At 49.4% G+C, this 12516-nt stretch overlaps 1 protein-coding gene across 1 annotated transcript; it reads left to right on the forward strand.

Annotated features, from left to right (window-relative positions):
* Positions 1 to 3285: 3285 nt before the first annotated feature.
* lrfn5a (leucine rich repeat and fibronectin type III domain containing 5a) lies at positions 3286 to 10647 on the forward strand. Its single transcript, XM_084683287.1, has 3 exons — positions 3286 to 3945; positions 4428 to 5155; positions 8812 to 10647. The coding sequence occupies exons 1-3, from the start codon at positions 3286 to 3288 to the stop codon at positions 9881 to 9883; spliced, it is 2460 nt and encodes an 819-aa protein (XP_084539413.1). The 3' UTR covers positions 9884 to 10647.
* Positions 10648 to 12516: the final 1869 nt, after the last annotated feature.

The raw sequence follows: 12516 nt of genomic DNA on the forward strand, positions 1-12516 counted from the left end.
TTGTTTATCCAAGCTTGAATTCAGGCCGATCTCATAGTACAAAACCTTCTTCCAATGGTACAGAAGTCTTGCTCACTATTGCTCAAACAAAAAAGCAGGGAGTAGAGCAAGCTCATTAAATTTGCAGTACCAACAATCCTCTCTGGTTACAGCCTTGAGCCAGAGGCCCTAGTTCTGTCTGGGATTTGTAGTCCTTTTCAGGACTGGATACCACACACACACACACACACATTCTTGAAAAGTAGGCAAATACCTACATTTTAAGATATAAACTAAGACGACTAAAAACTAAATGACTTGTTATTAAAACTGCAGAAATATTCAAGTTTAGACCAGGTGCGTGTGTGTGTTTTTATGATGTGGTTCTTCAAACAGAGTCCTTTCCGGGCGTCTGTGTGTGAGTTCTATTTATACTAGTCTACATGTTGGATGGAAGTCAGGAAGCTGAGCCCAGGAAGCTTCTCCCAGGATCTCAGCCTCATTAAATCCAGCCGCATTTCTGCGTCTCCACTGTGCACACCAAGGTGGAGGACACCTGAGGATTCCTGAACACTTACGCCAACCTGCATCTGTCCTTGGGACGATTCCATGTTCCATAGTTGATGTTTGCGACATCAAATGGTCCTCGCTGGTCAACATCCGGTGGAGATTGTATTTGATTCACTGGAAGAAACCTGTTTGGACCGGTTGAACTTTTTTGCAGGGCAGAAGCAGAGACACAGTTTGCTTCAGATGCCGATCTCCTTCATGTGTATGTTGGGCTGTATACGGTGTTGTTTTCCACCATATCAGTCATGTCAGTCCCCTCATAGAGAGGATTGGGTGTCTACTTAGCTGGCAATGTGTGAAGTGGGGTGTTGGTGGAGACCATGCAGGGTATGAGAAAAGACAGGGCTACTCAAACACCCACTGTTCATGAATCACTCACTTAGTGATCCATTATGAAGCTCGCACACAATTCACTCCTCTCTCTATCGCCAGCCCTGCCAACACACTGACTGTAATGTGTGTACGTGTGTGTGTGTTGCCAACACACTGACTGTAATGTGTGTACGTGTGTGTTTACGTTTGTGTGTTTGCGCCCGTGTATGAAAACATTTCGTCATTTTACATTTAGTCATTTAGCAGACGCTCTTATCCAGAGCGATTTACAGTAAGTACAGGGACATTCTCCCGAGGCAAGTAGGGTGAAGTGGACACAAGGACACAACGTCATTTGGCACGGCCGGGAATCAAACTGGCAACCTTCAGATTACTAGCCCGATTCCCTAACCGCTCAACCACCTGACTCCCACTCCCCAAATAAAATCGATGGGGTACAATTATAGTGTGCTGATAAACGTGATGCTTATGTCTGCTGAGAGGGTGCATCTGCTGTGGTAGGAGGCAGAGAGGCAGGGAGGCAGAAAGGTATGGAGGCAGAAAGGCATGGAGGCAGAGAGGCAGGGAGGCAGAGAGGCAGGGGAGCAGGGAGGCAGTAAGGCAATGAGGCAGAAAGGTAGAAAGGCAGGGAGGAAGAAAGGTATGGAGGCAGAGAGGCAGAAAAGCAGGGAGGCAGAAGGGCAGGGAGGCAGAAAGGCATGGAGGCAGAAAGTCATGGAGGCAGAAAAGCATGGAGGCAGAGAGGCAGGGAAGCAGTAAGGCTGGGAGGCAGAGAGACAGGATGGTAGGAGAGGCAGTATCAGAGTCATAGTCATAGAGGCAGAAAGGCAGGGAGGCAGGGACACAGAGGCAGGGATGCAGAGAGACAGGATGTTAGGAGAGGCAGAAGAGGTGGGGAACAAAAGATGGGAAAGACTCAGGAACCGAGCTTGATCAAGTCTCTTCTTCCCTTATAGTAGAATGACCTTCCTGTGTGGGTCAAGGACATACACTACCACACACACACATGCACACCCACAGGCGCACACACCTCTACTGTTTCTCCTCTCCAGTCACTGTGCAGCCATCCCTCTCCCAGTTCACCCTGACTGCTAATGAAGTGATCACACTGAGGATGCTCCCAGCTCTGCCTGGTGGGACCAGTGCTGCCGTGTCAGAGACAAGAGGGAATCACTGGTGAGCATGTGCCTCAGCCCGCGGCATGTGGGCTAAAAGCACTTCTTGTTCTTCTGCTGGATAAGTTCCACGGCTACAGAGGACAGTCGATGTATTAAAAGTGTTAATTAGATTATCATTCATTAAGATGTATTCAACAGCTGTTCCCTCAGGTCCACAGCAGAAGAAACGAGGCCAGGACACAATCAAACCCACTTTGGAGATGGTAACAAGGTTGCTCTCTCAACAAAGACATCTCATTCACTTAGTGATAACTGAATACAAATCTGGGATGTCCGTTTTTGCATCCGGTATGACTCCTCCCCAGCCCGGCCTGCTTAGCATGTAATGTGTCTGGTTAGCGTGTGGATTTCTCGTTTTTCGGGATACTAAAAGGTCTGACGTGTCGGTCTGACACCGTGTCAACGTGATCCCTCCCAACCTGCAGCCTTCTCTCCGTGGCAATGAGTTGTGATGATCCTATCCGTGTCCTTCACACCCCATCACAGCTCCTCATTTACAGTAATTTACTTGGGCCTTCTGTCCTTCTGGCTTCGCGGGGTTAGACAGCGAAAACAGAGAAAGAGAGAGAGGGAGAGGAAAAAAGAGAGAGAGAGATCGGCTCATTACATCTCCTCTGGGTTGTAATTACCTTTGCGATAGCTCCTCTGGCGTGTGGCTGAGTCAGGGGTCAGGGCAGGGTGCAGGGGGGCGGAGGGGCACCGGCAAAGCTGCTTCGTCCCTGGTAACAGACCCCACCTTGTGACCGCAGCTCTGTATTAACGATGACTAGATAACCCCTTCCCCATCCGTGGCAAGCCCCTCCCCTCCAGGCTCTCTGAGCGTGCTCAGAGCAGGGGGAACAGAGTGAGGATGTAGTGTGTGTGTGTGTGTGTGTGTGTGTGTGTGTGTGTGTGTGTGAAGTGGATGACCCGCCCTGCTGCTGAGTGTGTGTTTGGTTCTGAGAAGGCGACCTAAGCTCTGAGAGACGGTGTGCTCTGCGTGACTCACCCCAGCAGTGGCTCATCATAAGGGCTCCGCATGTTACATCACCCTGGCCAACAGGGGCCACGCGTTCGGATGTTAAGTACAGGCTTGTGTTTCTCCGAGCTCTACGTAATGATGTGTGTGTCTGTGTTTACAACGCCTCGTCATTATTTAACGACTGAATCTCTCTCCCTCTCTCCCCCCCCCCCTCTCTCCCTCTCTCTCTCCCTCCGTCTCGCAGGTGTTTGAATCTGTCTTACAATGGAAAAGCTGTTGCTGTGTCTGTTGGTCATGGGAATGGCAGTGAAGGCCCAAATCTGTCCCAAGCGCTGTGTCTGTCAGATCCTCTCTCCCAACCTGGCAACGCTCTGCGCCAAGAAAGGCCTCCTCTTCGTCCCGCCCAACATCGACCGCCACACCGTGGAGTTGCGTCTGGCCGACAACTTCATCACCAGCGTCAAACGGAAAGACTTTGGCAACATGACTCGCCTGGTGGACCTGACGCTGTCGAGGAACACCATCAGCTTCATCACCCCCCACGCCTTCGCCGACCTGGAGAACCTGAGGGCCCTGCACCTCAACAGCAACAGGCTCACCCGCATCACCAACGACACCTTCAGCGGCATGTCCAAACTGCACCACCTCATCCTCAACAACAACCAGCTCACCCTCATCCACATGGGAGCCTTCAACGACCTGCTGGCCCTGGAGGAGCTGGACCTGTCCTACAACAACCTGGAGAGCGTTCCCTGGGAGGCCATCCAGAGGATGACCAGCCTGCACACGCTCAGTCTGGACCACAACATGATCGACTTCATCCCAGAGGGGACCTTCTCCCTGCTTCAGAAGCTCAACAGGCTGGACGTGACTTCCAACAAGCTGCAGAAGCTCCCGCCCGATCCGCTGTTCCAGAGAGCGCAGGTGAGGCGGTGGCGAGATGTTCTGGGTAGTGATCAGGGGGGGGGGATTTGTTGGCGAAGAGTTTTGCTGGGTGCCATGTTACAGGGTTTGTTCCTCAACTTGTATTGTGTTGTACTTCTCCTTTATGTTGAGGTGTATTTATAGGTTTTAGAAGGAAGGAAACATTGATTAAAACACAGGGGAAACACATGAAAGCAGCGATCAGCCCTTTCCGGTGTTGTCCCCAATGTAGATGAGACACGGTTTCAAACAGGATGTTTAAAATGCACTCAAAAATACTTCACTTTCAAAATGTATAATCCATGTCCAGCTTACTCTCTGACTCCATGACTGCCCCACAGCAAGTTTTGCAGACTCAATCTTTGTTTCGCCAAAAAACAACCCTCTCTGTCTCTGTCCCACAAAATCCCTCTAACCTTCTCTGTCTCTTGTTTTCCCAAACGAGCCCTCTAAACTCTCCCTCTCTGTATCGGTCTCGTCAGGTCCTGGCCACCTCTGGCATCATGAGCCCCACAGCATTCGCCCTGAGCTTCGGGGGGAACCCCCTCCACTGTAACTGTGAGCTGCTGTGGCTGCGAAGGCTGAGCCGCGAGGACGACCTGGAGACGTGCGCCTCGCCCCAGCACCTCTCCGGACGCTACTTCTGGTCCATCCACGAGGAGGAGTTCATCTGCGAGCCGCCCCTCATCACGCGCCACTCCCAGGAGATGCGCGTGCTGGAGGGCCAGAGGGTGGCGCTGCGCTGCAAGGCCAGGGGAGACCCCGAGCCCACCATCCACTGGATCTCCCCGGACAGGAAAATGGTGTCCAACTCCTCCAGAACGCTGGTGTATGCCAATGGAACCTTGGACATCCTCATCAGCACGGTCAAGGACACGGGCTCCTTCACCTGCATCTCCTCCAACCCTGCTGGCGAGGCCCACCAGACGGTTCAGCTGCTCATCATCAAGCTGCCCCACATCTCCAACAGCACCAACAACATCCAGGAGCCCGACCCGGGATCCTCGGACATCTCTACCTCCACGAGGGCCGGCGCCAACGGCAGCAACGCGACGGGAGACAGCAAGCCCAGCCAGGACCGGAGGGTGGTCATTGCAGAGGCCACCTCCTCCACGGCGCTCATCAAGTTCAACTTCCAGAGGAACATTCCTGGGATTCGCATGTTCCAGATCCAGTACAACGGCAGCTTGGACGACTCTCTGGTCTACCGGTGGGTTTAGGGTTCACGTCGTTCTTTGAGAACGCAAAAGCACGTTTTATTTCTGGGAGGGGGGGTTTTTCTTCCCGTTTGTGTTGGCTCACAGCGGCGTGTGGTAACAGTGAGAGGAGCTCAGATTCACTCTGAAACAGGACAACAGACTGTGTTTTCATCCTACTCGCTCTGTGAAATGTACGATTGTGGGCAGCTTACCAGTTAGCATAGCAAAGTGCTACTCCATAATAACCTCAGTGCATTAGCTGTGAAAGCAGTACTGGTATATCCTCCCCTGGTTAGTGATGTCACAGGAGATTAGACAAAGCCTGCTGTTTGGCAAACATAATATTTACAGAATGAGGAAATGTGAGAGGAATTACTGAACAAAGATATCATTTAATAAAATCCACTAGTAATATCCCAGTTTCAGATCATCAGTAATCCTGGGACGATCATTAGTGAGAGCCCTCTGGAGTTTAAGCGTTGTTGTATGGCAATGCAGGCAGAGTGTGAATTATACAATGACAATCGGGGGGGTCAACTTCTTCTCCAGGGCGTAAAGTCATATTTACGATTACAGGTAAGAACGATATATAAATGTATCGCCCCCCCCCCCCCCACCTGTTATTTTTACCTCTTTTGGGGGGGTCCAAGTCTTAATTAGGAGGGTCAAACCCCCCCAACCCCCCCATAATTCAAACCCTGAATGCAGGTCATAGTGACGTTGCTCCCCTCACACCATTATTGCTCTCTGCTGGGATATAACAGACAACTATGGATTATCAGATTTTATAAAGGAAAACATCTATTCGGGTGAAAAAAAACAGGCAGATGAACACGAGCCTTCCTCCTTTCTTTGAAAACATTTCTGATCTGACACAACGTTATTAGGGAAAACAACAAAAGAGGAAGTATTCTTCGACTAGTCCTGTCATGTTGGATCAGTGATGTGTGCTTCATGAAGGAGTGCACTGATAAAACATCCATAGATACATCCACTGTCTCAACTCTTGGCGTCGGCCCAGAGGCAAGATGGCAGGTGTGAGGTTGCTACGGAGCATTAACAAATAAACCTGTCTTTCTCAGCGAGTGTTTGTTTAATGAAGAGAGGAATCAATCGCTGGTCTTCTGTGCCTGTGGAGGAGAGAATGGAAATCAATCCTTTAGCTAAAAAGAGGTAACCGCTGTTTTTCCAAGAACAGAGTGTTTGTAATGGCTGCCGGTGTGGTCTCAAACAGAAGAGGTTTCTTGTTGTTCTGAAACGCCGGTAGCTGCCTTTCCATTTCAAAGAAGCACACGCCTCGCAAAGACTTGTCATTTCTTACCACACAGTAAACCAAAAACATACTTGCAGGAAACAACCTAATTACATATTTTTATTATATTATGATATTTGTTGATATACCAGTAGGTGTATGCAAAGTATTAATGAGAATACTAATAAGTGGATGACGACATCAGGATTTCCTGGGAAATCTGCAGTCTTGACATGATCCTGTTTTCTCACGGCAGATCTGAAAGCTCAGTGGAAGACAAGTCTCTCTTTCAGCCTTTAGACGGAGAGGTCTCCGAGGGTGGGGTCAGAGTCTTCAATGCCCCACATGGGCCTCTCCTGAGCACACAGGAACCTTTGCTCCATGTATTCATCACCAGTGCGAGCCAATGTCATTGATTCTTGGTGATGGCAGTGCTATTTCTGTCTCCGTTTGATGGGGCCTAATGAGAAGTGTTTAAGTGGGTGGAAGATGAGCCAGCCTCAATGAGCTGTTTTGTTTTTTACCCCAGCATATTTTACTCACATCCCTAGGGTGAGTTCTCTCTATCAACAAACCTTTTTATTCAGATAAAGCAGCGTCAATATCTACTTCAAGAAGAGGCCTCGTCCGTGTCTTCTCCATTGCTTTCATCAGCCGCTCTCGTTCTCCATTCTGGCAAATTCTTGAAGGAGTGGTTGATTTATATATTTTTTTTTTATCTAAGCATGCACCCAAGCAAATTGCGCGGCAAGCTTTTATGAGCACACAAATCAATTGAAGGAGTGTTTTAAATTGTTATGACTGTGGGCTCTTTTAGCCACTGGGGTAACCTGCCGCGCAGGTAATACCTACCTCTGATGTGCTTAAAGCATAAACACTGCCAGTTTATCTCAGGGTAATGTTTCCATTTCCATTTTACTGTCCAATGAACACACGCAAGCCCACATAACAATGTTAGGAATTAGAAGTCGGCAATCGGGTTCTAAATAGGCTCCGACTAGCAGGAGGCATCTCTTCCATTAGTGGGAAGATTTTGATGACTACGGATAAGACTGTTGATGTCTGAGCTGTCAAGGTACTCCCAGCACTCAGCCAGGCGTGAGGCCAACTTCCAGTTCAACCACTCTGCCTGCCTGTCATTCTGTGTGCATGTGAGGCTGGCTGGCTGGCTGGCTGGCAGTCTGGTTGCCTGGCTGTCAGTCTGGTTGCCTGGCTGTCAGTCTGGCAGCTCTGAGTCCTTAGCTGGGTGTGCCAGGGGTCAGAGGGCTCAGGGACACATTTGAGGGATAATGTGTCCTGTAGATTAGATACCTGAGGTGATTAAGGAGTGATCAATATACCTTAAGTTTAAAGGACAATTCCCCTGTTTTGTGTGGCTCTACCATGCAGTCATGGGTTCAATGGGAAGTAAACCCATCCATGCTGCTTGTCACCTGCTGTCCTGTCTGTGTTAAGCCTCCTTGTTGACTTGTGAAGAAAGTTAGATTACTGTACTGGCTTTGGAGATCAATCAGATGTAACCAAACAACATGTAATATACTTCAGTGTTGTCCCTGTATTTTACAGGTGATATTTTACTCACTTACTGAGTGTTTATAAAGATCCACTCTCACAAGGTAGAGCTATATAAACACTCCTGGGTATTAAATTAACAATTGTTAACATTTATTAAATATCCTGCAAGGGAAGATCCTGTCCTTTCATTATTCCACGTGTGCCTGTCAAAAGGACAGTTCTACAGTTGCTCCAGTCTCTCCCTCTCCTCTTTGCCATCTTCCTCCCCTGACCTCCTCAAAAGTCTATTGAGCAGAGATGACACAAAGCCACAGTGTAAGAGTAGCTGACAGTGGAGAGCGCAGGGCAGTGCCAAACCTTGACCAGTAACTGTAGTAGGCCCACAGCCTTGGCCAGCCTCCAGATCTTTAACCAAGCAACGTCCTGCTGTGTGTGGGCAGCAGAAGAGAACCCTCACTATTCCACTGATTAAAACATGACTGAGATGGCGACAGGAACACTGGAGGTCAAAACACGTTCAGTCTGCTATTAATATTCATGCGACTGTTTGAGATGAGACTGTAACTCGGCTACTGTTGCAGCAGACACAAACACAGGATCCCAGAGTGTATTCCTTCTGCCTGTTGGGTTGAATATTATCCCTCAATTTACTTCAGAAACTCAGTGTATGTGTGTGTGTGTTTTCATGAGTGCCGTTGGGTGTTTAATTAGGTATTTCACAATGGTACGATAAGAAGTTTTGGACTGTAGATCATAATAATATATATTGTTGGTGTGAGCTCATCTCAGAGAACAAGCTGACAGGAAGTGACAGTCGATACAGGCTCAGGAGGAATATTGTCTAACTTGACTTAGAAAAGCGAACACTGAACCTTCCTTCTCCCCCCCTCCTCCCCCCAGGATGATACCTCCCACCAGTAAGAACTTCCTGGTCAACAACTTGGCGGCGGGCACGATGTACGACCTGTGCGTCCTGGCCATCTACGACGACGGCATCACCTCGCTGACCGCCACGCGCGTTGTCGGCTGCGTGTCCTTCACCACCGAGTCCGAGTACCTGCGCTGCCACTTCATGCAGTCCCAGTTCCTCGGGGGAACCATGATCATCATCATCGGCGGCATCATCGTGGCTTCGGTCCTCGTCTTCATCATCATCCTCATGATCCGCTACAAGGTCTGTAACCCTGGCGACTCCGGCAAGGGTGCCATGGTTACCACCAGTGTCCTCTCCCAGACGAACGGGGCCCAGCCCCAGGGCTGCACGGTCACCCCTTCCATCTCCAAGCAGGGTCTGGGGGGCTCCGATGGCGGGGAGGGAGCGGGGTGCAAGGGAGCGGGTGGAGGAGGAGGGGCCAAGGGGAACCTGGACACGCTCACGCACTCCTCAGAAACGTCCATCGCCGACTGTTCCACCGCCACCTCCCTGGTGAGCCCATCCTGGACCGGTCCCGTCTCTGGGTCCGCCCCGGGCTCATCCGGGACCCTCAAGCCAAAGCGCAAGCCTGCGCCAAAGCCCTCCCCTTCCGGGGTTGCCACGCCGACCGTTGCCCCCACCTCCTCCTCCACCCCGGGGCCAAAAAAGGAACCCGTCCCCCTGCCCCCCACCGAAAACCAGAACACCAATCGGAATAACTCCACCGCTCTGCAGCAGCCCGCCTCCCCACCGCCCCCCCCCTCCTCCTCCTCCTCGCGCATCAAGGACACGCCCATCCTGAGACGCGCTGGCCATTCCCGGGCCGCCGCCAAGTATCAGACCCTGCCGGCAGAGGGCGTGGGGGCCAAGCGCAGGTACTCCCTGAACGAGGACCTGGCCAAGCACCACTGTTACATAGGAGCCCAGAAGCTGGGCAAGATGTGGTCCAAGAGGAGCATATCTATGAGTGGCATGCTGCTGCAACAGGGTAGCGCCGACACGGACGCTGGCAAGGGCAACTTCTGCAGCTCAGAGTGGATTCTAGAAAGCACTGTGTGAAGACTGTCCTGTTATAGTGCGTCTGTGCCCTGGTTGAACATACCTACGTGTGTGTGTGTGTGTGTGTGTGTGTGCGAGCGCGTGGGTCCTGTTTGAGTGTGCATTACTGTGTGTGTGTGTGTCTGTGTGTGTGTGTGTGTGCCCTGTGTGACATTTGAACCACGCCGTTTATTTTTTCTCCGCGTACATTTTCGGATTCCGTTTGCTTATGTCGCCACCAGTGGAGGATGCTCGCCTGGTAGGTGTCTGACACGAGTCCACGTCCTCCCTGACAGACGTGCAGCGTCTCCCACAGGGCCTCCAGTCTCACACCCATATCAGAAACAAAAATGGAAGAAACAACAACAACAACAAAAATGTATTTGCAAAAACCCCAAACCCATGCACCCTATGACCTGTACACGCACCTATCGTCACGATGGCGGCAAGAGAAAAGCAATGGTGCCTTCTTTTGCTCAACGACAGTTGTCCTCTTGCCAGGAACACCAATCGGATTACAGCGTGAGCCAGAAGAGGCGGGGTCAGGAGGAAACAGAGAGATTTTCACACAAAGCCTTTCTACTCCAGGAAACCACCTTTCCTGCCTACAGACTCTGGAAATCTGGAGACAGACAGACATCAGAGACTTGACACTGGACATCTTATTAAAATTGATATTTTTTAAAGAGAAAAATCCACACGTTTCTTCTCAGTGGAGCGGCGATGAGAATGAAGCCCTGTACAAAGGAACAACAGATACTGTGTTGTTATGTTGTGTAAAATAAAACCAGAAAAATGACAGAGGGATATTTTACTGGTGTCTTGTTGATGAATAGCAACATAAACCTGAACATAATGTCTCTGTACACACACACACACACACACAGACACACACAATATATAAAGGTGGGGATTTGTTTGCCATGTGTTCGTGCATGGGGAGCAATCTCTGCTTCATCATATGGACAGCTGGATGCAGCGCTACACATTCATCCTGTCAGAAAGAGAATTCCGCGACACGCACCCAGCGGAGCTGAGGGTTGAATAACGTCTTGGGAAGTGTTTGAACTGCCTCGCACTGCAGAGGCAGAGTCATTCAGGGCAAAACTGTGACCTGACAGCTGTGTGTGATATGGAGGTCTGCTGAGAGATCAGCTTGCGTGCTCCCTGTGACCTGCCTGTCAGGGTCACTGTCAGAACTGAACAGGTCCCGTCCCAGCGGTCACACCAGCGGTGGGTCAGGTGAGCAGCTCTCTCATGGATTACGGCCTGTGGCATTAGCAAAGCGATATCTGAACAACTGTCGTAAGTAAGTAAGTAAGTACATTTTATTTATAAAGCCCACTCACAACACAGCTAGGCTGACCGAGGTGCCGAACAAAAGCACAAAAACAGAATCCAAATGCATACATAAAAATAAAAAATAAATACTATAAAATACACAGTAAAACCAAATACAAAACAGTCAACAACAGAAAAACAAGCAACAGCACAAGTCAAGTGGTTGGAAACGCCAGAACATAAAGGTGGGTCTTAAGCCTGGATTTAAAAACAGACAATGAAGGAGCCTGCCTATTAGACAGGGGAAGCTGATTCCACAGCTTAGGACCAGCAACTGCAAAGGCCCTATCACCTGTGCGTCCACAGCGTGATCGGGGAGTGTATAAAAGAAGCTTGTCCGCAGACCTCAGTGACCTAATGGGTGCCTGCAATTTTAAAAGGTCCGAGATATATGAAGGGGCCTGTCCATTAAGAGCTTAAAAAACAAACAATACAATGTTAAAACATATTCTAAACTGGACAGGAAGCCAGTGCAAAGAGGCCAAGACTGGATAATGTGGTCAAACTTTCTAGTGGAAGATACAATTCTGGCAGCAGCATTCTGCACTATCTGAAGACGGGCAATTGAGGACTGGGGGAGACCATCATAGAGGGAATTACAGTAATCTAATCATGAGGTGATAAAAGCATGGATGATAGTCGTCTTGGTAACATCTGTGACAGCATGGCTGGCCTTGCGTCTGTTCCAACGGCACCTGTTTTTCTTTCTTGATGGGGGGGAAAAAAGTCAACAAAGTGTGAGATTGCATGGAAGGATGATTCTCATGTGATAGGGACTCACTTGTCTAAGATGAGATCAAATAGACTTAAATTGTCCCAAAGAAAATGTTACCTATATTGAGTTTTAGCTGATAAATATCATACTTCATGCAAATGGTACATGCGGTGTCTGTTACACATGCACACACACTACCTACACTACATGCACAGACACTACCTACACTACATGCACACACACTACCTACACTACATGCACACACACTACCTACACTACATGCACAGACACTACCTACACTACATGCACACACACTACCTACACTACATGCACACACACTACCTACACTACATGCACACACACTACCTACACTACATGCACAGACACAATCCACAATCGACAAAGGACAAAGTTCTGAAATCTAAAAACAGAAAGACACCGATTTATAAATGTAGTTGCTTTGTTTGTATTTTTGCCGTATTTTTGCCGCAGGTAAGTTGGTATACTGGAACAAAACCCTGCAGTCACGTCCAGCTCCCATCGGAAGACACACATTTGCTGGGATTTCTGCCTCTCCCTGAACGTGTCATTTAGTGTA

Source organism: Hypomesus nipponensis, chromosome 3 (genome assembly GCF_054491055.1).
Source record: "Hypomesus nipponensis isolate SF chromosome 3, ASM5449105v1, whole genome shotgun sequence".
In the NCBI taxonomy this organism is placed as follows: Eukaryota; Metazoa; Chordata; class Actinopteri; order Osmeriformes; family Osmeridae; genus Hypomesus; species Hypomesus nipponensis.

Bases quoted from the DNA above. Each gene is read 5' to 3' on its own strand.
- lrfn5a (XM_084683287.1), top strand. From the start codon at position 3,286: ATGGAAAAGCTGTTGCTGTGTCTGTTGGTCATGGGAATGGCAGTGAAG. The intron at 3,946-4,427 runs GTGAGGCGGTGG...CGGTCTCGTCAG, and splicing joins CGCTGTTCCAGAGAGCGCAG to GTCCTGGCCACCTCTGGCAT. The intron at 5,156-8,811 runs GTGGGTTTAGGG...TCCTCCCCCCAG, and splicing joins GACGACTCTCTGGTCTACCG to GATGATACCTCCCACCAGTA.